The sequence below is a fragment of the Phytophthora sojae genome (assembly GCF_000149755.1).
Source record: "Phytophthora sojae unplaced genomic scaffold PHYSOscaffold_4, whole genome shotgun sequence".
In the NCBI taxonomy this organism is placed as follows: Eukaryota; Oomycota; class Peronosporomycetes; order Peronosporales; family Peronosporaceae; genus Phytophthora; species Phytophthora sojae.
In genome coordinates this window covers 4,773,559-4,794,933 of record NW_009258118.1, presented here as the reverse complement: position 1 = coordinate 4,794,933, position 21,375 = coordinate 4,773,559, and the positions used below count along the sequence as shown (strand labels likewise).

General features: G+C 57.0%; 7 protein-coding genes across 7 annotated transcripts; 2 read left to right on the top strand and 5 right to left on the bottom strand.

The window, feature by feature from the left end:
- Positions 1-243: 243 nt before the first annotated feature.
- On the bottom strand, positions 244-1,530 carry PHYSODRAFT_443726 (hypothetical protein; the record flags this gene model as incomplete). The annotated part of the gene is made up of 1 exon (XM_009528857.1): positions 244-1,530. A coding segment is annotated over one exon (1,287 nt), but the record flags the coding sequence as incomplete, so codon positions are not given.
- A 386-nt stretch (positions 1,531-1,916) lies between these two features.
- Positions 1,917-6,110, bottom strand: PHYSODRAFT_499687 (hypothetical protein; the record flags this gene model as incomplete). Its single annotated transcript, XM_009528856.1, has 2 exons — positions 1,917-2,437; positions 4,916-6,110. The coding sequence occupies 2 exons, from the start codon at positions 6,108-6,110 to the stop codon at positions 1,917-1,919; spliced, it is 1,716 nt and encodes a 571-aa protein (XP_009527151.1).
- Positions 6,111-7,447: 1,337 nt separating this feature from the next.
- On the bottom strand, positions 7,448-10,370 carry PHYSODRAFT_331955 (hypothetical protein; the record flags this gene model as incomplete). The annotated part of the gene is made up of 5 exons (XM_009528855.1): positions 7,448-7,503; positions 7,585-8,656; positions 8,773-8,937; positions 9,024-9,466; positions 9,659-10,370. 5 exons carry the CDS (start codon positions 10,368-10,370, stop codon positions 7,448-7,450), a joined length of 2,448 nt encoding a protein of 815 aa, XP_009527150.1.
- Positions 10,371-12,898: 2,528 nt separating this feature from the next.
- Positions 12,899-14,317, bottom strand: PHYSODRAFT_300901 (hypothetical protein; the record flags this gene model as incomplete). Its single annotated transcript, XM_009528854.1, has 1 exon — positions 12,899-14,317. The coding sequence occupies one exon, from the start codon at positions 14,315-14,317 to the stop codon at positions 12,899-12,901; it is 1,419 nt and encodes a 472-aa protein (XP_009527149.1).
- Positions 14,318-14,732: 415 nt separating this feature from the next.
- PHYSODRAFT_503040 (hypothetical protein) lies at positions 14,733-15,743 on the bottom strand (the record flags this gene model as incomplete). The annotated part of the gene is made up of 1 exon (XM_009528853.1): positions 14,733-15,743. One exon carries the CDS (start codon positions 15,741-15,743, stop codon positions 14,733-14,735), a length of 1,011 nt encoding a protein of 336 aa, XP_009527148.1.
- A 1,385-nt stretch (positions 15,744-17,128) lies between these two features.
- PHYSODRAFT_498294 (hypothetical protein) lies at positions 17,129-18,754 on the top strand (the record flags this gene model as incomplete). The annotated part of the gene is made up of 1 exon (XM_009528852.1): positions 17,129-18,754. One exon carries the CDS (start codon positions 17,129-17,131, stop codon positions 18,752-18,754), a length of 1,626 nt encoding a protein of 541 aa, XP_009527147.1.
- A 1,536-nt stretch (positions 18,755-20,290) lies between these two features.
- On the top strand, positions 20,291-21,301 carry PHYSODRAFT_499885 (hypothetical protein; the record flags this gene model as incomplete). Its single annotated transcript, XM_009528851.1, has 1 exon — positions 20,291-21,301. The coding sequence occupies one exon, from the start codon at positions 20,291-20,293 to the stop codon at positions 21,299-21,301; it is 1,011 nt and encodes a 336-aa protein (XP_009527146.1).
- Positions 21,302-21,375: the final 74 nt, after the last annotated feature.

Genomic DNA, 21,375 nt, shown 5'->3' with positions numbered 1-21,375 from the left:
TTGAGTCGACGGTCTGCGGGAGAACGGCTCTACCTGGCCAGAAATCCTTCGACCAGAGCCTGTTTGACCCGATATTCGTCGTGTGAAAAGCTCAACAGACGGAGTACTGGAGCGGGTTTGAGTTGACGACCGCCTTGACGGGGATGATGTCAACTCCGCCGCTTCGTTCGGCGTTGTGTCGTTCTCAAAGCTGTCCGTATCCGATTGACCGTCGCCCTCCGTGTCTACCTGTCGTTGGCTCAGTCGATCCTTACTATCCATCCGAAACCCGAGTGAATTGCCTAGACGAGTCCCAATCTGGACACTGAAGCGTTTGCCTGCTTCTGAGATCAGTAAGACTGCAGCTCGTAGCCTCTGCAGGAAGTGTGAAGGCGGTTTTATTGCTACCGCAAAACTGAGGTCCGGCCCACTCACTGCGGTTGATGAGTAGCGGGATTTTCGCTGTGCCATGGATCGGATCTCAGTCGGCCGTCGCTCATTGTTGTACACACATCGAGCGGCGAGTGCCTCGAGTAGAGCCTTGTTATCTTCCGATACCTTGTGCTCGGCGCAGGATAATAGACAAATCTGACGCAACTCGGCCGGGTCAAGTTGGCCGGGCATCTGGAGGAGCTGGAGCGTGGCCTTGAACAGTGACCCAAGTGAGTCTTGTTGAGACTCTTTAGACTTTACCCCCAGCTCCCTATCGCTCTGCTTCTGCCTTCTAGCCTGGAGCTGTTGGTCAGCGCGATTCGCTAGAGCCACTCGAGATCTCCGGTTCATCCCGTGCAGCGCCAGCATCATGTCGAATGTGTTGAGTGACACGGCGATCGCCACCATCTTGAGCGAGTTCGTACTGCGCATGCAAAGCGCCGAGTAGAGGGAGCTGAAGACGTCGATAGTGAACACAATAACCTCCGGTAGTCGATCTTCCAGGTGCGCTCCACACGCAGCGAGGGCGTTTTTCATGGCAATGTTCACGAGAGTAAGTAGAGCCATCAGATACGGCTGAACAACCGACGGTACGGCGAGAAACAGCGCCTGGTAGGCGGGGTAGATCGTGGCGAGCGAGCCTTGCGCGACGATGAGCAAAAAGAATCGATTTACGTGGAATTCAGCGTCGGGGACGTTTTGAAGAGCGTTTCCACCTAACACGACCCTCGCCGCAATGGTAGAAATGAGAACGAGCCCTGGGGTTTGCACCACGTTCATGAATGGCAGCGGGAAGACCCAAAACCTCGCCGTAATAAACGCGATAGCTGTAGTCACAACTGCAACACTCAGCGCGGTACTGACAATGGTTTTGATCGTCAAGTGGAGCTCCGCCAGCCACGCTTTGGCTTGCATCAACCCGCTGAGAACCGCGAATCCAAGAATTAAAATGTGCCGCATCCAGAAGACGTAGTTGGCGTCGGGACCTTCAGCTACAGGACGTAGAGGCATGTATCCAGCTAGAACGACCAACAGCAGTGGAGGTAGTGGCGTGAATACGCACACAGCAGCCACGCGAAGGGGGGACACCCGTTGTCCATACTCTTCCAGTGCCAGCATCCGCTCGACCGAGTACTGGCCGCAATGGCTCACTTGAAGACGCTCCCACAAAGTGTACAATGGTCCGAGTGACGTCCCGAAAGCCTTCGCGATGATTCGACTTGGTTGACGTTCATGGTGAGGTCGATGTGGGGTGACTGGAGTGAGCGCCACCGCTATCGGCAGTGGAGCCACCACCACTATGCCCCGTTTCCTGGGCATGCTGGCTCAAAAACCCAGCGCAGTTGGAGATGTTGACATTTGAGTGGCCCATGAATAGCTGTTTCTGCGCTAACTTTGCCTTGAGATTCATCCACCACCTCCCGATTTGGCAGTCATCAGCCAAGCGAACTGAAATGTGAAGTCGGCCCCTAAACAAAAATAAAAATTAGGTTAGCTATAGCTATTCAATGAGGTAGAAGTTGGGAATGAAGCGTACCATAGTGCACAAGAGTGGACTGTACGGCGAAGATGAGCCAGATGAGGAGTCTCCCCTGTAGGAAAACGAACTGAGTCTCCAACACAAAAGCCGCTTGGTAAATGGTGGAGACGCCGAACCGCTTGGACACGAACACTTGCAGCGCCGTTAATCCAGCGAATTGCAACATCGCCAGAGTCCCGATCACTGTCATTCTCTCGTTGAACTCCTTTGCGTCTCCAAAGTAGCGGTAGTGCGTAGGGTAGTAGACGTGGTTGGGTAGTGCCTGCAGCACGGGCATGTAGCAGAGGTAGAGCACGGGAATCACCGCCTGTGTGTACGCGCTGAGTCCGAGATGCTCATTACTGAATAGAAGCTGCAGCGCTTGCTTGACCGCTCGCGTATTCTGCTTCTGCGTTTCCTCCAGTACCGCGGTGATAACGGCGTTGCTATTCGTGACAGCTGGACAAATCCGTGCAGCAACGATGTCCCCTGAAAAATCGTCTGTCTCTACTTGATCGATCGCTTCTTGAGGATGAACGGAACTGTTGATGTGGCGATGACTTCGAATGCCGAACCGCGAGTTCACGATTGGTACAACGACCACAACAGTATGCAGCCTTCTGAAGAGTTTAGAGCGCGGCTGCTGAGGCACTACGAAGCGTGAAGAGCTCCGCTTCCTCCCTTCAATTCCTGCTGTTGCGTACTGCGCCCTCATTTGGATCATGGAAATCATGCGAGATGTCCGACGCTCGTTGTTGTACACGCAGCGAGCGGCTAATGATGCCAAAAGATCGGTATTTGCTTGACTAAGCCGATGCTGCGTGCCAGATAGCAGTCAATTCGCTTGGAGCTCGCCGGAATCGAGTTGACCGGGGGACTGCAGCAGCTTAATGGTCGCAATTACCAGCGAACTCAACGACTCCGCACCTCCATCTCGACTTTGCGCAGTCGACAAGTCAGTAAACGATCGACAAGCTTTTGCGACCCGAGAACGCCGATCCACACCGTACAAGGCTAGCAGAAGCGTCGTTAGGTTCTAAGTGACTACAATACTACAAAAAAAAAGCTAGCAGAATCACGAATGCATTGAGGCCCACAGTCAGAGCCACCATCTTCAGCGAATTGGCGCTGTGCGTCGACGGTGAACACGATCACCTCTGGTAAATTATACTGCAGGTGCGACCCCCAAGCCGTTTGAAGATTTTTCCAGGCCAAGTTCATTGCTGGTAACAAGGCGACCACGACCAGTTGTAGAATCCCATCCGTCCTCAAGAAAATGGCTTGGTACGCTGGGTAGATGCCCAACAATGCTGCGTGTACCGCTGTGAGCATGAGGAACCTTCGACCACCAAATTCCCCGTCTTCAATCCCTTCCATCGGGTGGGCCCCCAGTAGTATTCGACTCGCCACTGCCCAGATACTAAACATCAACGGAGCGCCCGCTACGATAAGGAACGGGATCGGAAACACCCACAAGTACGCCATCAGTACGTTCGTCGCTGTGTACACTGATGAACTCACAACTCCAGCGATAAGGACCTGCTTTGGAGTCAGCGGCATCTCTGGAATCCACACTTTGGCCTGGATCATAGCGCACAGAATTAATATCGTCCCCAGGAGAGTGTGGCGCAACCAAAACACGTAATTCGCCAGCGCTCCCTGCTCCGCCGGCTGCAGTGGCAATGCCTCAATAAATACAACGACAAGCAGCGGGCCGAGAGGGAAAAGCAGACAAACCAGCACAACTCGGAGGATCGACACTTTTTGGCAGTATTCATCCAGTGCGAGCATGCGTTCAACGGAATACTGGCCGCAGTGGCTGACTTGGAAATGCTCCCAGAAATCGTAGAGCGGGGCGAGCGAGTACCCGAACACCCAAAACCCCGGTTTACTCGCATCACGAGATTCCGGGATTCCACTGAGCGTACTCCTAGTCACCACGCAATCTCCAGGTGTTGCCAGCCATTCTGGTGTAACTCGTTGTTTATCGCCAAATATTCGCAGCAAGCCGCGACCGTGCCGTGCTCTGCCTCGTTTTGGGTTGAATTGGATATCGGTTCTCGATGTTGGCACCACTTGATCGTCATGTGAAGAATGACGAGTTTCTTGGACAGGTCTGTCTTGGCGCATTCTTCGGAAGGAATTAGTGCAGCGGAGCGTCAGCCCCCCCCCCCCCCCCCCCAACCGAGAATAGGCTTCCAAATTGAGACCATCGAATTTCCGGATAACACGGAGGTGACGCCCGCCACCTGCTAGTCGCGCGCTGTTACTGTGTCCAGCACGGGTGAAGGTTCATCCCTGGCTGGGTTTGTGCAGCCAGTCGAAGCGGAAACTGAAGTCCACACCTGCGAACCAAACCAAACAATGTTAGGCCACTTTGGACAAATTACTCGCCGTCCATATAGTGCTCACCATAGTGGACAAGCGTCGACTGCACAGCGAAAATGAGCCACATGAGCAGGCGGCACTGCAAGAGTGCGAGTCGAGACTCGAGCACAAACGCCACTTGGTGCAACGTCGAGATCCCAAACCGCTTCGCCACAAACACTTGCAGCACCATCAACACCACGAGTTGAAGCGCAGCTAGAATTCCGATGACCGTCATTCGCTCGTCAAATTCGGTCTTCACTCCAAAGTAGCGGTAGTGGGTCGGGTAGTAAATGTGGTTGGGCAACGCCTGCAGTGCGGGCATGTAGAGCAGGTAGACGAGGGGGATGATGCACTGCGTGTAGGCGATAAGTCCAAGGTATTCGTTGGTGAAGAGCAGCTGCAGCGTCTGCTTGACGGCTCGAGTGTTCTGCTTTCGGGCCTCCAGCTCGTTGATGGCAGGGTGGCTGAGCGAGATCAATGCTGACTTTGGCGAAGTCGGATCGGTTGTCGGCTCTGGAACAACGGTGGATGGGCGACTCGCCCTCTCGCTCTCGGATTCATCCGAGTCGGTGCTTTTGCTAGAGCTGTCGCGAAGCTCCGGTCGAGAATATGCACCCAACCACCGAGTTGCTTGAACGACCAAGAAGACTCCACGCAGTCTTGGATTGTTCTTTAATCGGGTCGGTGGGGCTGGGAGATGGAGATCACTAAGAGACCGCCCTTCCATCGCTGCGGAAGAGTATTTCTCCTTTATCTCGGCTACGGAGACAGTCTCTGATACTCGGCGACTGTTGCTGTACACGCTCCTAGTTGCCAGCAAGTTTAATACCCCCTTGTTGTAGTTCGAAAGCTTCTGCGGCAACCCTGACAGTAGCCGAGTCGATCGCACTTCGACCAAATCCAGTTGCTCTGGAGCTTGGAGCAGCCTGAGCGTCGTACCGACCAGCGTGGTCAGCTGAGCGGGGCCGTCGTCAGGTCTGCGAAGCTTCTGATGTTGTAGAAATGTGCGACTAGAGCGGGCGGCCCGAGACCGACGGCTCATCCCATGCAGGGACAGCAGCAAGACCGACGTATTCAACGCCAGCGTGAGTCCGACCATCTTCATCGAGTTCGCGCTGTGCATGCAGAGCACCGAGTAAATGGCGCTAAAGACATCGACGCTGAAGGTGATGACCTCTGGTAAATTATCCTCCAAGTGCGATCCCAGCGCCGTCTGAACGTTCTTCAACGCAAGGTTAATCCCTTGGAGCAGCGCGACCATTCCTAACTGCATCCACGGGTCCAACGCGAGAAACACAGCTTGGTAGGCTGGGTAGATGCCCAGCAGGGAGGCGTGGACGGAAGTTATCAATAAAAATTGGTGACCAAGGAATTCCCCGTCCTGAACGCCATCTAACGGACGAGACCCCAGCACTAGTCGAGTTGCGGTCGCCCAGATCGCAAACATTAATGGGGCTCCCCCCACTACAAGAAATGGTATGGGGAACACCCAGAGATCGGCGATAGCGATGCACGCTGCCGTGTATACCAACGCACTACCGATCGCCACCATAATTACCTGCTTCAGTGTCATTGAAATGTCTGGAATCCACGACTTTGCCTGCACCATAGCGCAAACGACCAAAAGGGTCCCCATGAAAGTGTGGCGGATCCAGAAAACGTAGTTGGCAAATGGACCCTTTTCCACCGGTTGCAATGGCATGCACTCCGTCAGGGCCACAATGACCAAAGGGCCTAATGGGAAGAGCAGACAGACCGCCAACACTCGTACAAAGGAAGCCCGTTGGCAGTATTCGTCCAATGCAAGCATCCGCTCGACTGAGTACTGGCCACAATGACTCACTTGCAGCCGCTCCCAAGAATCGTAGAGTGGCGCAAGAGAATACCCAAGGAATGTAATGGATCCGGCGAGGTGACTGGGCTGTCGCTCGATAGCCAGGAGCGGCATGGCGTTAATAAGCGCTTTGTTCTTCTCGACCGAAGGAGCATTTCTTGGTGGTTGAGGAGTTGGAATATTTTCAGCCGACTTGGTCTTTTCAGGAGATCCTTCAATGGCGCCTGGGAGCTTGGGGGTGAGAGGTGAAAGCTCCCTGAAATTCTTGAGTGAGGCGCTTTTAACCAGTCGATTCCGTCTTGATGCTTGTCGGTTGTGTTGTAGCACGTAGCTCCCTCGACGAGGCGAGTTCCGTGAGTCTGTTCTGTCGTTGAGAGCGTCGCCCTGGTGTCGTAGAACTGCAAGACTATCAAGAGGTCCCAATACATCGAGGGCTCGAACTGCTTGTGACACGCTGTTTGCTCGACGTCGAGTTGGAGAAGTTTTCTCCAGTGAGGGACTGTGCAAGACGGTGCTGTCACGTTGGGGTAAACTTCGCGTAGCTCCTACATATGGAGCCACAGCCACACCACGCAAACCTTTCCTGCTTCCGCCTCCAGAGCCTCGAGTAAATGGCGGTCGAACACCGAGAGAGCGCGAACGAGCATCCTGTTCACCAAGCATTTGTGAGTAAGAGCCAAGTCGTTTCTAGCCCACTGGATTGCAGGAGACTTAGTCAGTCAGTCAGTTTGTCCCCGAAATAGGAGACGGATCACCGACAGCGTGCGACGGAGTGTTGCAGTTTCAACGGCGGGATTATGGCTCACAGTACTCGGCTTGCCGTGATCGCCAGCATCAGCCCTTTAAGGCGGAAAAGTGTTAGTTATTAAGGGAACTATGAAGCACGACCGACGCAACTTCCCGGGGTGAGACCTATACACATCCCATTATTCCAACATCAAGTACGTTCAACTACTGCTAGATCCGAATGATCTTCACCCTCATAGCCCATGTCCTTCCGGCTTCGATTCAGTATGAGTGTAGATGCTATTTTGTAAAGTCGACCACAAATTATCAACTGGTGGCAACGAGTGAGCGATTCTTCACAAATGAGCTAAACTGCTGCAGGTGCACCGATACTGTTGTGGCCCTCGTCGCGGCAAAGCCTACAACTGAACAAACTCTGCTGTTCAGACAACTGGTGGATAATCTTGCCGCATCACACAGTGATGACAACAATTGAAAGATTCGGAATTCACTCGCACAACTACGACTACTGTACTGATGCTTCAACCCTTCGATGTCACGACTTGCTTCGATCAACAAGAGCCTGCCTAGTTCCCGAGTGTCGGCTCGTGCACCCACTCAAATCGAAAGCTGAAGTCGACGCCTGCACAAGAGCACGATAACTAGTTAGCAAGCTGTGTACTTAAGTACCAACTACCCAGCACAGTTCCTTTGGCAAACTTACCATAATGCATGAGCGTCGACTGCACCGCAAAGATAAGCCACATCAAGAGCCGACCCTGGAGCAGCGTGAAGTGCGTCTCCAGCACGAACGCCACCTGGTAAATCGTCGAGACACCGAAGCGCTTCACCACAAACACTTGCAGCGCCACGAGAACCATCAGCTGAAGCCCAGTCAAACTCCCAATGACAGTCATCCGCTCATCAAATTCGGTCTTCACTCCAAAGTAGCGGTAGTGGGTCGGGTAGTAAATGTGATTGGGCAAGGCCTGCAGCACGGGCATGTAGAGCAGATAGATGAGGGGGATAATGCACTGCGTATAGGCAGTAAGCCCGAGGTATTCGTTGTTGAAGAGCAGCTGCAGCGTCTGCTTGACGGCTCGAGTGTTCTGCTTTCGAGTCTCTTCCACGACATTACCGATGACAGGGTTGCTCTTCGACACGAGAGGGATCAATTTATCCGAAGTTTCTTGCCAAAGCGAAGGAACTGGGGGACGTGACAGTCTTGGCGAGGATATCGGCTGGATCGTCGAGTGCGAAGTGGCGTGGATAAGCTGAGAAATCCGTGGAGCGAACAGTGTCGGGACCTGGAGCATTGCAGTCTCGGATGAATCTGTGGATGGCCGTCGTGAGAACTTATCAGCCTCCGATTCCTCCGACTCTGTGCTTCTGCTGTGATTGTCGCGGTGGTTGAACATTCCGTTCTCGGCGCTGTTTGTACGCGAACTGACGCGTGAGTTGAGCCACATACTGGCAGGAACGACCAGCACCGCTCTACGCAATCTCTTCGCCAGTATCGACGTGGGTGGGGAGGGCGAGGAGAAGTGCGAGACGCTGAGTAAACGGCCCTCCATAGCTGCCGACGAGAAGCGAGACTTGATCGCGGACACTGAAGTCGACACTGTAGTTCGGCGGCTGTTGTTGTACACACTTCGCACTCCTAATGAGTCTAGCAAGGCGGCGTTTGCCTTGGAGAGCTCTTGTGGCATGCCGGACAGCAGTCGAATGGTGCTCAGTTCTTGGGAGTCCAGTTGGCCCGGTGCCTGAGCATTCTGAGGGTTGTCGCCACCAACGTACTGAGCAACGCGGGGTTATAACCACCCGTGATGACCGATTCCAAGACGGACTGCGTTCTACGAAGGTTTTGCTGCTGCCGCTCCATGAGTTGGAAAGATCTACAGGCCCTGGCAACCCGAGACCGGCGGTTCATACCGTGCAGCGACAGCATCATGACCAGAGCGTTGAGAACCAGCGTCACCGCCACCATCTTGATCGAGTTGGCGCTGTGCATACAGAGCACCGAGTAGATCGCGTTGAAGACGTCGACGCTGAGGATAACAACTTCGGGTAAACTGTCCTCGGATGGGATCCTAACGCCGTCTGTAAGTTCTTGAGGAATAGATTAATTGCTGGTATAAGCGCGATCATTCCCAGTTCCAAAACTCCATCCACTTCGAGAAACAACGCTTGGTACGCTGGATAGATGCCCAACAATGACGCGTGCACAGCGGTTAGTAGCAAGACTCGACGTCCTCGGAACTGTCCATCTTTCACGCCTTCCAATGGATGAGGCCCCAGCACGATGCGACTGCCAATCGCCCATAGACTAAACATCAACGGAGCTCCAGCGACGACCAGAAACGGGATCGGGAACACCCACAAGTCGGCGATCACCACGTTGATCGCCGTGTACACGACCGCGGTCCCAAGCGCCACGGCCAGCACTTGCTTTACTGACAAAGCCATGTCTGGGATCCACACTTTCGCCTGCACCATGGCACAAAACACGAGAATCGTCCCCATGATCGTGTGTCGTATCCAGAAAACGTAATTCGCCAGCGCTCCCTTCTGCGCGGGTTGCAGAGGCATACACTCGGTTAGAATCACTACCAGTAGCGGTCCAAGAGGAAATAGCAAGCAAACCGCCAGCACGCGTACTATCGACAGCCGCTGACAGTACTAGTCAAGTGCCAACATCCGCTCAACCGAGTACTGTCCGCAGTGACTGACTTGCAAACGGTCCCAAAGATCGTAAAGAGGCGGAATCGAGTACCCAAACAAACTCGATCGTGCCGTACCGTGGCCAAACGTAGGCTGTCGCTCGATCTCCGGTGGAACAATGATAAACGCCTCACGTTTCTCTGCTGACGGTGTTTTGTTGGGATTCGCTGCTGGTTGAGCGGGATCTTTTGGTGTTTTCTTCTCTGGAGAGCCTTCAATAGTCCCGGGGGGCTTGGGAACGACCGTTGCCATCTCTCGAAGGTTCTTGAGCAAACTGCTCTGGCGTAGCAATTTTCCTTGGGGCACCGCCTTCTTGTCGTTGTCGTTGTGCAGCACGTAGCTTCGTCGACGAGGCAAGACCTTGGAACCTGCTCGGGGTGAGCGCTGGGGGCTGGTAGATACTTCATTCTGCGATTGCTCGCTGTTCCGGGTCAAGATGTCGATGCTGTCGAGCGTCCGCAAATGGTCCGTCGAGAGCTCGCGAATGGCCTGCGAGAAGCTGCTGCTGCGTCGGAGGGTCTTCCGCGAACCCGCTCGAGCCGGAGATGCTGCTTTACCATCGGTATCGATCGAGAGAGCATCGATTGGAGGAGAAGTATTGATGTTTATCGCAGGCAATGCCCGGCCGTGGACGTTGTGCAATACGCTGCTCCCTCTCTTGGGTGTGGCCCCCAAATGGGGCGCTACCGCCACCCCTCGAATACTTTTTCTACTCGCGCCACCACGAAGAGGAGCGGGGCGGGTGCTGGCAGACTGCAGGGGGACGACAACGTCTTGAGCATCGTCCATCGCCCCAGCAGAAGGCAAAATCACTCACGGCTACATATTCATCTCGCTTAGCTTGACCCAGAATAGGCCGTCGGAGATTTTGGCGTTTCGACCGAAGTTGCTAGTATCGAACTGCCGGATAAGTGCGTTGCGCCTGGGCCAATGATAGCTGACACCCTTGACACTTTTTCAGTTCTGGTGTTCACTAATAGAGCTGAAGATGCCTGCTTGTGCAAGAAGCGTAAACATACGTAAAGGATGTTCCGATAGCAAAATCATGCAGTGGACTAAGGTGTTTGAGGAGGAGGAGCTTAATATCCCTGGTAAAGTATTACTTTCACAGGTACAATAGAAAACCTGGAAAAGGCATCAAGTCACAGCATCTTTGGCCGCTCACGATTAACCTGGCGCGCTACTGTAGTAGATTAGGCTTCAGGTGATGGAGGGTTCTTCTGAATCCAGGAAAATTGGAAGAGAAATCGGCACCTAGGTAACAAAAATATATGAAAATTAGGCATCTTCAAGCCTGGATTAAAAAATAGAGAATTCCTTACCTTAGTGCAGGAACGTCGATTGAACTGCAAAAATGAAGGAGACGAGCAGTCTACCAGCCACCAGTGTGAAATGCGTCTCCAGCACGAACGCGATCTGGTAAATCGTGGAGACGGCGAAGCGAGTTGCCACGAAAACGTGTAAAACAATGAGTACAGCGAGCTGCAAAAACGCCAGAATGGCGATTACCGTCATGCGGTCGAGGAACTAGTCGGCGTTCTCCAGCAGGACGAAGTGGGTCGGGTAATACTTCTCGTTGCGTAGAGCTTGTAGTATGGGCATGTACAGCACGTACAGCATGGGGATGATAAACAGCGTATACGCTGTTAGCCCCAGGTATTCGTTGTTGAATAACAGCTGAAGCGCTTGCTTCACTGCTCTCGTGTTTTTCTTCCGCGTCTCGACTAACACATCGCTGATTACAGGACTCCCCGGCAACAACAGAGTTCGTAGCTTGGCAAAGGCGTCTAGATCCATGACTGGCATCTGCACAGGGGGCCGATTCTTCGGAGATGCCGTTCGCTCCGATATCCAACGTGAAGATGCCTTCATGAGCTTGGCAAGTCGCGGGATAAGGCAAGCGAGGGAAACCTTCGGCCTGCGTCGGCATCACTTTCCTTGTTGGTTTTCTCCCGACTCCCCGTACATTTCATTTCATTTCAAGGTTGAGGTTAGATTGAGTTCATTTATCCTAACTAAGATAACGACCGACGCATCCACCGTCAACACCGAGCTCATATCTCCCGATGCCCCGCCGAATAGTTGAAACGGTCTACTCGACTTCCGTCGATTTGGTACCGCGGACAGCGAACGCGGTCCCGCTGCTCCGTCAGCAGCGCCTGCCCTCCGAAGCTTGAGTTCTCCACTGCATTTTCCTGGGCCGACTTGCGTTCCTTCTTCCCAATGTGTTGCAGGCCACCAGCGAGCGCCCCAGCAGCGCTTTATGCGGCGACGTGTCGTCACCTTCCCCGAGTCTGCCGTATCTGGGTCTCTGCCACTGCGATTTTCTTCGCCCCGCCGCGCCATGAGTGCACCATGAGAGGACCACCCCGTCGCAGCCAGCTCCATGTAGCGCAGGCCACGTTGACTGACAGCATGCTCCCGCGCGTCACTACGAGTGCTGTGGAGGGTGTGCGCACGTTGGAGTGCCGCACACCCGACGATCTGGTGACCTGCCAGTATCGCACGCAACCTTTGTAGGCTATGACTACCAGGAGGGCCCACGGCGTCACCCGTGGCCTGGTTTGTAATGGGAAACGGCGCGATGGGCTACATGTAGACCACCGTGGACCCCCCACAGGCCCCGCCTTCCGGCTGACGGTCAAAAGACCGCCGCAATACGCCGCCGCACGCAGCGACGCAGAAATCCAGCTTGGTCCGCGGCTTCACCCCCGAGCTGCCCAGCCGTGGCGTGCAAGCACGCCGGCCAGGTGCATGCCTTTCGCTGGAGCTCCGGTCGCCAGGAACGACTGGCTCCACAAGGGAGTCGCCGTCGTCCAGTCGTGGCCAATCAGAGCGCTCTCGATGCTCACCGGCGCGCTTTGATTGGCCGGACCGCTGGGTCAGCTCGCACTGCCCGCTGATTGGTCCTCCCGGCGACTTGTGGCGCAGATTGACGACTCCCCGTAGCACTACGAAAACTAGGAAAATTGCGCTCAACTCCACTGCTAAGCTTTCGACCAGCTTCTGGAAGAGCTCGTAGGGCTGTACTAGCCGCGATTGCTGCGACGTTGGAGCTGTAAAGTGAGCTTGGCTAAGAACGCGCCCTTCGATTGCCGCCGATGCATAACGCGCCTTCATTTGACTCATGGAAAGGTTCTCGGAAAACTTTCGGTCGTTGTGGTAAACGCACCGGGCGGCTAGCGATTGCAGCAAAGCTGTGTTGGCATTCGACAGTTTGTGTTGCTTACCTGACAGAAAACGAATCTGACGCAGCTCTGTAGGATCTAGTTGTCCGGGTGCCCTTAGCATTTTGAGCGTTGTACGAACTAACGTGCTTAGTAACTCGGGACTGCCACCGGATGAAGACGACGTGAGAAAGGATGGAGTTCTCTGTGCTTGTCCTGCATAAGATGGTAGGAACGCGATTCCCTTTCAGCTCGTGAGCGCCGATTCATGCCGTGGAGAGACAAAACCATGACTAGAACGTTAATAAACACCGTGGCCACCACCATTTTCAACGAGTTCGTCCCCCGCATGCAAATGACTGAGTAGAGCGCACTAAAGCCGTCGACAGTGAAGACGACCAACTCCGGGAGATTGTCCTCGAGGTGGGAGCCGCAAGCCACTAAGGTGTTTTTCAGCACCACGTTGATAACTGGCAACAGAGAGACGATCAGCATCTCCACGAATCGATTTACTGCCGCGAAGATAATTTGATACGCTGGATAAATGGCCAAAAGCGAACTCGGGACTGCAGTGATCTGAAGATACCGCCATACACGAAAATTCGCGTCTTGAACGCCTAGAACCGGGTCCGGTCCCAGTACCAATCGACTCATAATCGCCCAACTGAGCCAAAATACCGGTGAACCAAGGACATCAAGGAATGGAACGGGAAATACCCACAACTCTGCGGTGAGCAGCTCGAGCCCCGCGGTCGTGACTGCAGTTCCTGATGCGATCAATAGAGCTTGGTTCGTGGTCAACGGGAGCTCAGGAATCCACGATTTGGCCTGTCCTTCGACACAGAGAGCGGTGAGCCACAGCGTCAGCGCATGTCGCCCCCAGAAAACGTAGTTCGCACTCGCTCCAGCTTCGACCGGCCTCAAAGGCACCAACTCCATGAGTATGATCAGCAGTAGGGGGATTAGTGGCATCAGTATACACACTGCTAGCACCCGTCGAAATGAGGTTCGTTGGTAGTATTCGTCCAACGCCAGCATCCTCTCGACGGAGTATTGGCCGCAGTGGCTCACTTGCAATCGCTCCCAGACGTCGTAGAGCGGGGCTAGCGAGTACCCGAACATACTGAAAGATTTCGCGAGACGACTTGGCTGTCGCGGGATCAGTGGAATGGGGAACCCAAAGGCATCTCGTTTCGTTGGAATTCCCTCAGCATCTTCGTCAACGCTTTGCAACGTCCTGCTCTTCTTCCGAGGCCGAAACTCTCCACTGAGGTCGAGAGAGTAGGGAGTGACCACTGCGGTCTCCGGGGTGGCCCGACGGAAGCTGTTTTGCTGTCGACTCGCGCGCGCGTCCGATATTCGGTAGCTACCGCGACAACTCGAATGTACTTGAAGACGCTGCTGCGTCGAGGCGCATCTTGGGCCTCGCTCGGCGATGGCTGTGGGGCGACGGCAATGCTCCGGCCGCCTTCCGTTTGGCGCGAGGAAGACTACGTAGTGGGAAAATGCAATGCGGACGTAGCAACCTGAGTGTGCCAGCTCCAACAATAGCAGACTAATGTTGGGCATTCCTCTCAGCGTTAAGACCCTTTATTATAAGATGCATGACGTACTGCGTACGTGGTCACATCTCGACTAATAAGCTGACACACGATGATGCAGATTAGGACGCAGATACGCTGGACCAGAATTCCGTTGCTGAGCTACATGGTTAAATACAAGAGTGCTGATGCTACTGCATGCAGCCCGATAGTAGGAACTCTGGCAATGGGAAGGCGATCCTGCCCCAGCGGAAGTTTGCGCAGGACGAAGACTTGGACATTTGAACGTTCGTGCTATTTTGCTTGAGAATAGGGAATATCATGGTGGAGAACGGCAGATCTACAGGGCGAGGCATGCACTGCACGCAATAAATCACTTGTAGAGGAGGACAAGAAGACGCAGCTCAGCACTTGGCTGCTGTCTCCTCGTCTCCGTTCTGGGCTTAGGCGTCGGCTTCGGCGTCTTGTCGACTGGCCGCCAGCAGCGCCGGGTGGTCGAGCACCTCCTTCATGGTCTGCAGCCGCCGGGCCGGGTCGAACTGCAGCATCTTGTCCAGCAGGTCCATCGTGGCGGCCGAGAGCTGCGCGTCCATCTGCCAGGACCGCAGCACGCCGCGGCAGCCCACGGCCCGCACCGTGCGGAACTCGGGGCTGCCGGGCGCCGCCAGCTCGAGCAGCGGCGCGCCCGTGAGCAGCATGAAGAGCAGGATGCCGAGCGACCAGACGTCGGCGACCACGGGGTCGTAGCTGCCGCGCTGCGCCACGACCTCGGGCGCCGCGTACTGCGCCTTGCCCACGCAGCCGCTGGCCGGGCGGTCGGCGCGCGTGCTGAGCCCGAAGTCGCCGAGCTTGTAGACGCCGTCGCGCGTGACGAAAACGTTCTCGAGCGACACGTCCCGATGCGCGATGTTGCACGTCTCGTGCAGGAAGCGCAGGCCGCGCGCCAGGTGCAGCACGATGCGCAGCGCGTGGCGCTGGTCCAGGCGGCTCTCGGGCTGCGTGGCGCCCAGGTCGGCCAGCAGGTCGCCGCGCGCGCAGTGCTCCATGACCAGGAACACGTGCGCGCGCTGCACGAACGTGTCGAAGACCTGCACGACGTTGGGATGGCGCCGCGCCACGCTGCGCAGCTGGCGCGCGGCCTGCCACTCCTTCCAGGGCCCCTGCAGGCGGCCGGAGCCGTCGCGCCGCAGCTGACCGGCGCACTTGACCACCACGGGGCGCGCTGCGGTGGGGGAGGCGGACGCAGATTGGGAGGAGGACGACGAGGAGGAAGGTGCGCTGCTGCGGTAGACGTGGCCCAGGTAGATCTGCGGCGCCAGGCGCGAGCTGACCTTGATGTGGCGGTGCGCGGCGGGGCGAGCTGGCGGCGGCGCTGTGGCGCTGCTATTGCTGCTATTGCCGTCGTTGCGGGCGTTGTTGCCGCCGCGGCGCGCGTACACGAGCGTGGCCGTCATGGGGGGTGCTGGGGAGTGGGGGTGTTGTCGGGCGGGGCGGAAAATGGCAAAGTGCGGCGAGGCTTGAAGTTCGGGCGGCAACTTGGTGGAGCCTTGCAGCGTAGACGGGGCGCTTCTGCCGCGTCGCATGTTGTCATCGCTCTGGGCAAATCGCCGGCCGCCACGTCGCCTTTACGGAGGAGCATAGCCGTGTGCAATGATGACGCGTTGCCTCGCCCGTGCAGGCTGCAGGCGACAGGTTGCAGGTAAACCTCGGCGTTCGCTACTGGCGAACGCCGCGGTAGCGAATCGCTACCCGCCACCTTGCGCTTGGACCCGAGCGAGCTGCTACAGCGACGCTCCTCATTCTTGGCGCAGATGAGTGCACACTGCGAGTCGCAGCTCGCCGGCAGCGCGAATCTCGCAAGGACAGGCTCGTCAAGGACGAATGTACAGCCGTTGCAGTGACCGCGACGGCACAGCGCCTGCCATTGGCGATCGAGGCAACAATCCCTCGGATGACTCATGACGCGCCGCGACGCGCGTGTTCGGGGCAACTTCAACTTGAACACGCCCCAGCCGCCTGCTGGCTGTTCCCCAGTGGCTGCTGCTGCTGCTACTGCTTGGCGAGATGCCTGCAGCGCGTTTGGAGAACGCTCCCCGATGCGGATGCCGGGCATGCAGTGTGCCGGCCAACCCACGCTGACGACCAGCGCATCGACCGCGACCACAGATGGACCGCAGTGCTTACGACGACGACACCGCCTGTCGGTCGTGTCGGTCGGACACTGACCTCGCACCGGAATCTCGCTATCTGCGCTGACTTCCGCCAGGACTTGCTTGCTCGTCGGTCGCTGCGCACGCGGAGCTCCCGGTGCGCGTGGCACGCGCACCGGGAGCTCTATCGTCATGGCCACCACTGACGTTTGGTAAGTTGACAGTCATGGCATGTATCTAGCTACCTGTAGATGCATGCAGCCACATACTTGTTGCTGCTCGTCGATCAATTGCGACCCATCACATCCGTCAATGTTCCGGTGGTCGTGCCACCTTCCGATTGGCTGATAATCACTCACGAGCTTTTCAGGAGGACCAGACAAAAATGGCCCGGTTGGTGGCGTCGGCGCGGCGCTCGCGCCGATTGCTGACCGGCTCCCTGAGACTCGTTAGCGCACGCGGCGGCCGCTTCTTCTCTGCTGCTGCCTCGTCCAAGACTCCAGCGGCACCAAACGCCAAGCGCCGAGTTGCTCTGGTGCGTTTGCTGCAACAACGACTGCACCGACTGCACCCCCTACTGCTCCGAGTTCTAATGCGAATGAAATGTTATAAATTGTTTGCAGACAGTTGATAAGCTTAACGGGAATGGCGATGGCCTTGGCACCTACGTTTCGGACGAAGGCGTCAAAATGCAGGTGGTTGTCCCCTTTGCGTCACCGGGCGACGAGCTGCAGGTGGAGATCTGGGAGCGAGACGTCCAGTCTCGAGACAAGTGGGCAGCTCAGCAGCCTCGGGACGCCTGGCCAATTTTCGGGCAACAAGTGGAGCTTGAGAAGCCCGGTGACGAGCGCGTGCAGCCTCTGTGTAGCAAGTACTTTGGCGTGTGTGGCGGCTGCAAGTTGCAGCACGTGAGCTACGCGCAGCAGCTTCGAGAGAAGCAAGACTGGATTCAGGAGCTCTTCGCAGAGCGCCAGCATTCTCCTGACATGGAGATACGGCAGATACTTGGCGTTGAGAATGGGGACGGCCAGGGTGGCATCTACCACTACCGTAACAAGATGGAGTTTACTTGCAGCACAGGTCGCTGGTTGCTGGACGAGGACAAGCCTGTGGAAGCCAATGGCGACGATGCGGCTCCTCCACGCTACCCGTTCACGGTTGGGATGTTCCCTGTGGCGTCTGTGAGCGCTCGACGATCCAAGCAGGTGCATGGCAAGAGCAAAGCACGCCGGCGTCGAGCAGCAGTTTGGAGCCCCCGAATTCTGTCACTCAATGAGTGTCTGCTGCAGGGCTCAGCTTGCAACCGGTTGCTGCAGCAGCTAGTCACTCGTTGCGAGGATGCAGGTCTGGAGGCGTACGACTTCACTTCGCACGAAGGATTCTTAAAGCAGATTGTGCTGCGTCGCGGAGTGAACGGCCAAGGCCGAACGGAGATCATGCTCGGTCTGGTGACAACGACATTTAATCGCGAGCCGAGTGAGCTGCTAAAGAGAATTGTAGACGACCTTGTCCAAGAGCACGAGAAGGATCTGCTGGCTGAGGCGGACGATGCCCCACTGTTGGTATCGATTGTGAAAAGCTTGGATAGCGAAGCCCAACGTCATCGGCGAAGTAGAGACGATGCCACTCCAGATATCGTGGAGAGCACTACGTCAGAACGTGTTCTCTATGGCCGTCCTCACCTTGAAGACACCATTCTGGACCACCGTTTTGAGATCTCGTTCGACTCGTTCTTCCAGCCGAACTCTGTTCAAGCCAGTGCTCTTTACCGAGAAGTTCAAAAGATAATAGCGGCGATGCCGGAGAAGCCGGTTGTGTGGGATCTCTTCTGTGGCGTGGGCAGCATTGGCATTTGCATGGGCTCCCATGCCAAGAAAGTCATCGGCTTCGAGCTCATAGAGGCTGCTGTCGAGCGTGCAAAGGTTAATGCTCGCTTGAATGGCTACTCTTCCGAGGACATGCAGTTCTTCTGTGTCGACTTGGCCAAGAACTGGCAGGAGGAGGAACTGCTGGAGAAAGTAGCAGCAAGCTCGGGCGAAGCTGCCAGTCTTCCAGACATGATAATTGTAGACCCACCTCGAGCTGGACTGCACAAAAAGCTCATCAAGATGCTACGACGCATGACGCCGCGCCACATTTGCTACGTGTCGTGCAACCCCCACTCGCAAGTACCTGATCTTGAGGCACTGTGCGCCAAGGCCAAGCCCGAAGCTGGAGAGCTTGGAACGTACCGCGTGCGATACCTTCAACCAGTTGACATGCTGCCCCACACCCCGCACACGGAGACCATCGCTTGGCTGGAGCGTTGTGAATAGTAGCCCAAGCAGGCGAGTACTGCTATCAATAGATACGAAGTTGACGAGAAAACAAGGCAACCGTGGTGCTATTTCAGTCGAGCTGTAGCTGAAAAGGAAGGAGGAAAGGAGCTCCATCACCCACTTAGCACAGCAGCTTCCTTCAGCCTCTTTGTCGATGAGAGTGTGAAGAGCGCGGCTTCTGCATGTCGTCGACCAAAAGCGTCTGCAAACAGGGCCCCGATGAAGCGGCTGCACCAGGTACGATTCGAGCATGAATCTTGGTCTCCATTACTTGCATCAATGTGACGAGCTCTCTTGTTTGATTGACGCAGGTCAACGACGCACTGGGTGGCCACCAGACTCAAACACCCCACGCCTGCGACGGCATGTGAGCGAGGTGACTCGGGTATCGTCCTTCCACGCCGACGGGAGCAGCAGCGCCAAGCAGCGACGGAGTCTACTGGCCACGCAGGACTCGCGGAGAGAGATTGTCCGCAGGGGCTCCGTCCAGGAGCTCGTGCATAGCGAGTTTGACGCCGCAAGGCTCGCCGCCGACCCAGACAAGTCTCGAAGTTGCTGCGTTCAATAGCCAACTAACAGTGTGTACAGATAGCGATAACGAAAAGCTAGCCAACCAAACTCAGGTCATTTTTGCCTCCGATCCGATGTGATAGAGCTCCCGGTGCGCGTGGCACGCGCACCGGGAGCTCCGCGTGCGCAGCGACCGACGAGCAAGCAAGTCCTGGCGGAAGTCAGCGCAGATAGCGAGATTCCGGTGCGAGGTCAGTGTCCGACCGACACGACCGACAGGCGGTGTCGTCGTCGTAAGCACTGCGGTCCATCTGTGGTCGCGGTCGATGCGCTGGTCGTCAGCGTGGGTTGGCCGGCACACTGCATGCCCGGCATCCGCATCGGGGAGCGTTCTCCAAACGCGCTGCAGGCATCTCGCCAAGCAGTAGCAGCAGCAGCAGCCACTGGGGAACAGCCAGCAGGCGGCTGGGGCGTGTTCAAGTTGAAGTTGCCCCGAACACGCGCGTCGCGGCGCGTCATGAGTCATCCGAGGGATTGTTGCCTCGATCGCCAATGGCAGGCGCTGTGCCGTCGCGGTCACTGCAACGGCTGTACATTCGTCCTTGACGAGCCTGTCCTTGCGAGATTCGCGCTGCCGGCGAGCTGCGACTCGCAGTGTGCACTCATCTGCGCCAAGAATGAGGAGCGTCGCTGTAGCAGCTCGCTCGGGTCCAAGCGCAAGGTGGCGGGTAGCGATTCGCTACCGCGGCGTTCGCCAGTAGCGAACGCCGAGGTTTACCTGCAACCTGTCGCCTGCAGCCTGCACGGGCGAGGCAACGCGTCATCATTGCACACGGCTATGCTCCTCCGTAAAGGCGACGTGGCGGCCGGCGATTTGCCCAGAGCGATGACAACATGCGACGCGGCAGAAGCGCCCCGTCTACGCTGCAAGGCTCCACCAAGTTGCCGCCCGAACTTCAAGCCTCGCCGCACTTTGCCATTTTCCGCCCCGCCCGACAACACCCCCACTCCCCAGCACCCCCCATGACGGCCACGCTCGTGTACGCGCGCCGCGGCGGCAACAACGCCCGCAACGACGGCAATAGCAGCAATAGCAGCGCCACAGCGCCGCCGCCAGCTCGCCCCGCCGCGCACCGCCACATCAAGGTCAGCTCGCGCCTGGCGCCGCAGATCTACCTGGGCCACGTCTACCGCAGCAGCGCACCTTCCTCCTCGTCGTCCTCCTCCCAATCTGCGTCCGCCTCCCCCACCGCAGCGCGCCCCGTGGTGGTCAAGTGCGCCGGTCAGCTGCGGCGCGACGGCTCCGGCCGCCTGCAGGGGCCCTGGAAGGAGTGGCAGGCCGCGCGCCAGCTGCGCAGCGTGGCGCGGCGCCATCCCAACGTCGTGCAGGTCTTCGACACGTTCGTGCAGCGCGCGCACGTGTTCCTGGTCATGGAGCACTGCGCGCGCGGCGACCTGCTGGCCGACCTGGGCGCCACGCAGCCCGAGAGCCGCCTGGACCAGCGCCACGCGCTGCGCATCGTGCTGCACCTGGCGCGCGGCCTGCGCTTCCTGCACGAGACGTGCAACATCGCGCATCGGGACGTGTCGCTCGAGAACGTTTTCGTCACGCGCGACGGCGTCTACAAGCTCGGCGACTTCGGGCTCAGCACGCGCGCCGACCGCCCGGCCAGCGGCTGCGTGGGCAAGGCGCAGTACGCGGCGCCCGAGGTCGTGGCGCAGCGCGGCAGCTACGACCCCGTGGTCGCCGACGTCTGGTCGCTCGGCATCCTGCTCTTCATGCTGCTCACGGGCGCGCCGCTGCTCGAGCTGGCGGCGCCCGGCAGCCCCGAGTTCCGCACGGTGCGGGCCGTGGGCTGCCGCGGCGTGCTGCGGTCCTGGCAGATGGACGCGCAGCTCTCGGCCGCCACGATGGACCTGCTGGACAAGATGCTGCAGTTCGACCCGGCCCGGCGGCTGCAGACCATGAAGGAGGTGCTCGACCACCCGGCGCTGCTGGCGGCCAGTCGACAAGACGCCGAAGCCGACGCCTAAGCCCAGAACGGAGACGAGGAGACAGCAGCCAAGTGCTGAGCTGCGTCTTCTTGTCCTCCTCTACAAGTGATTTA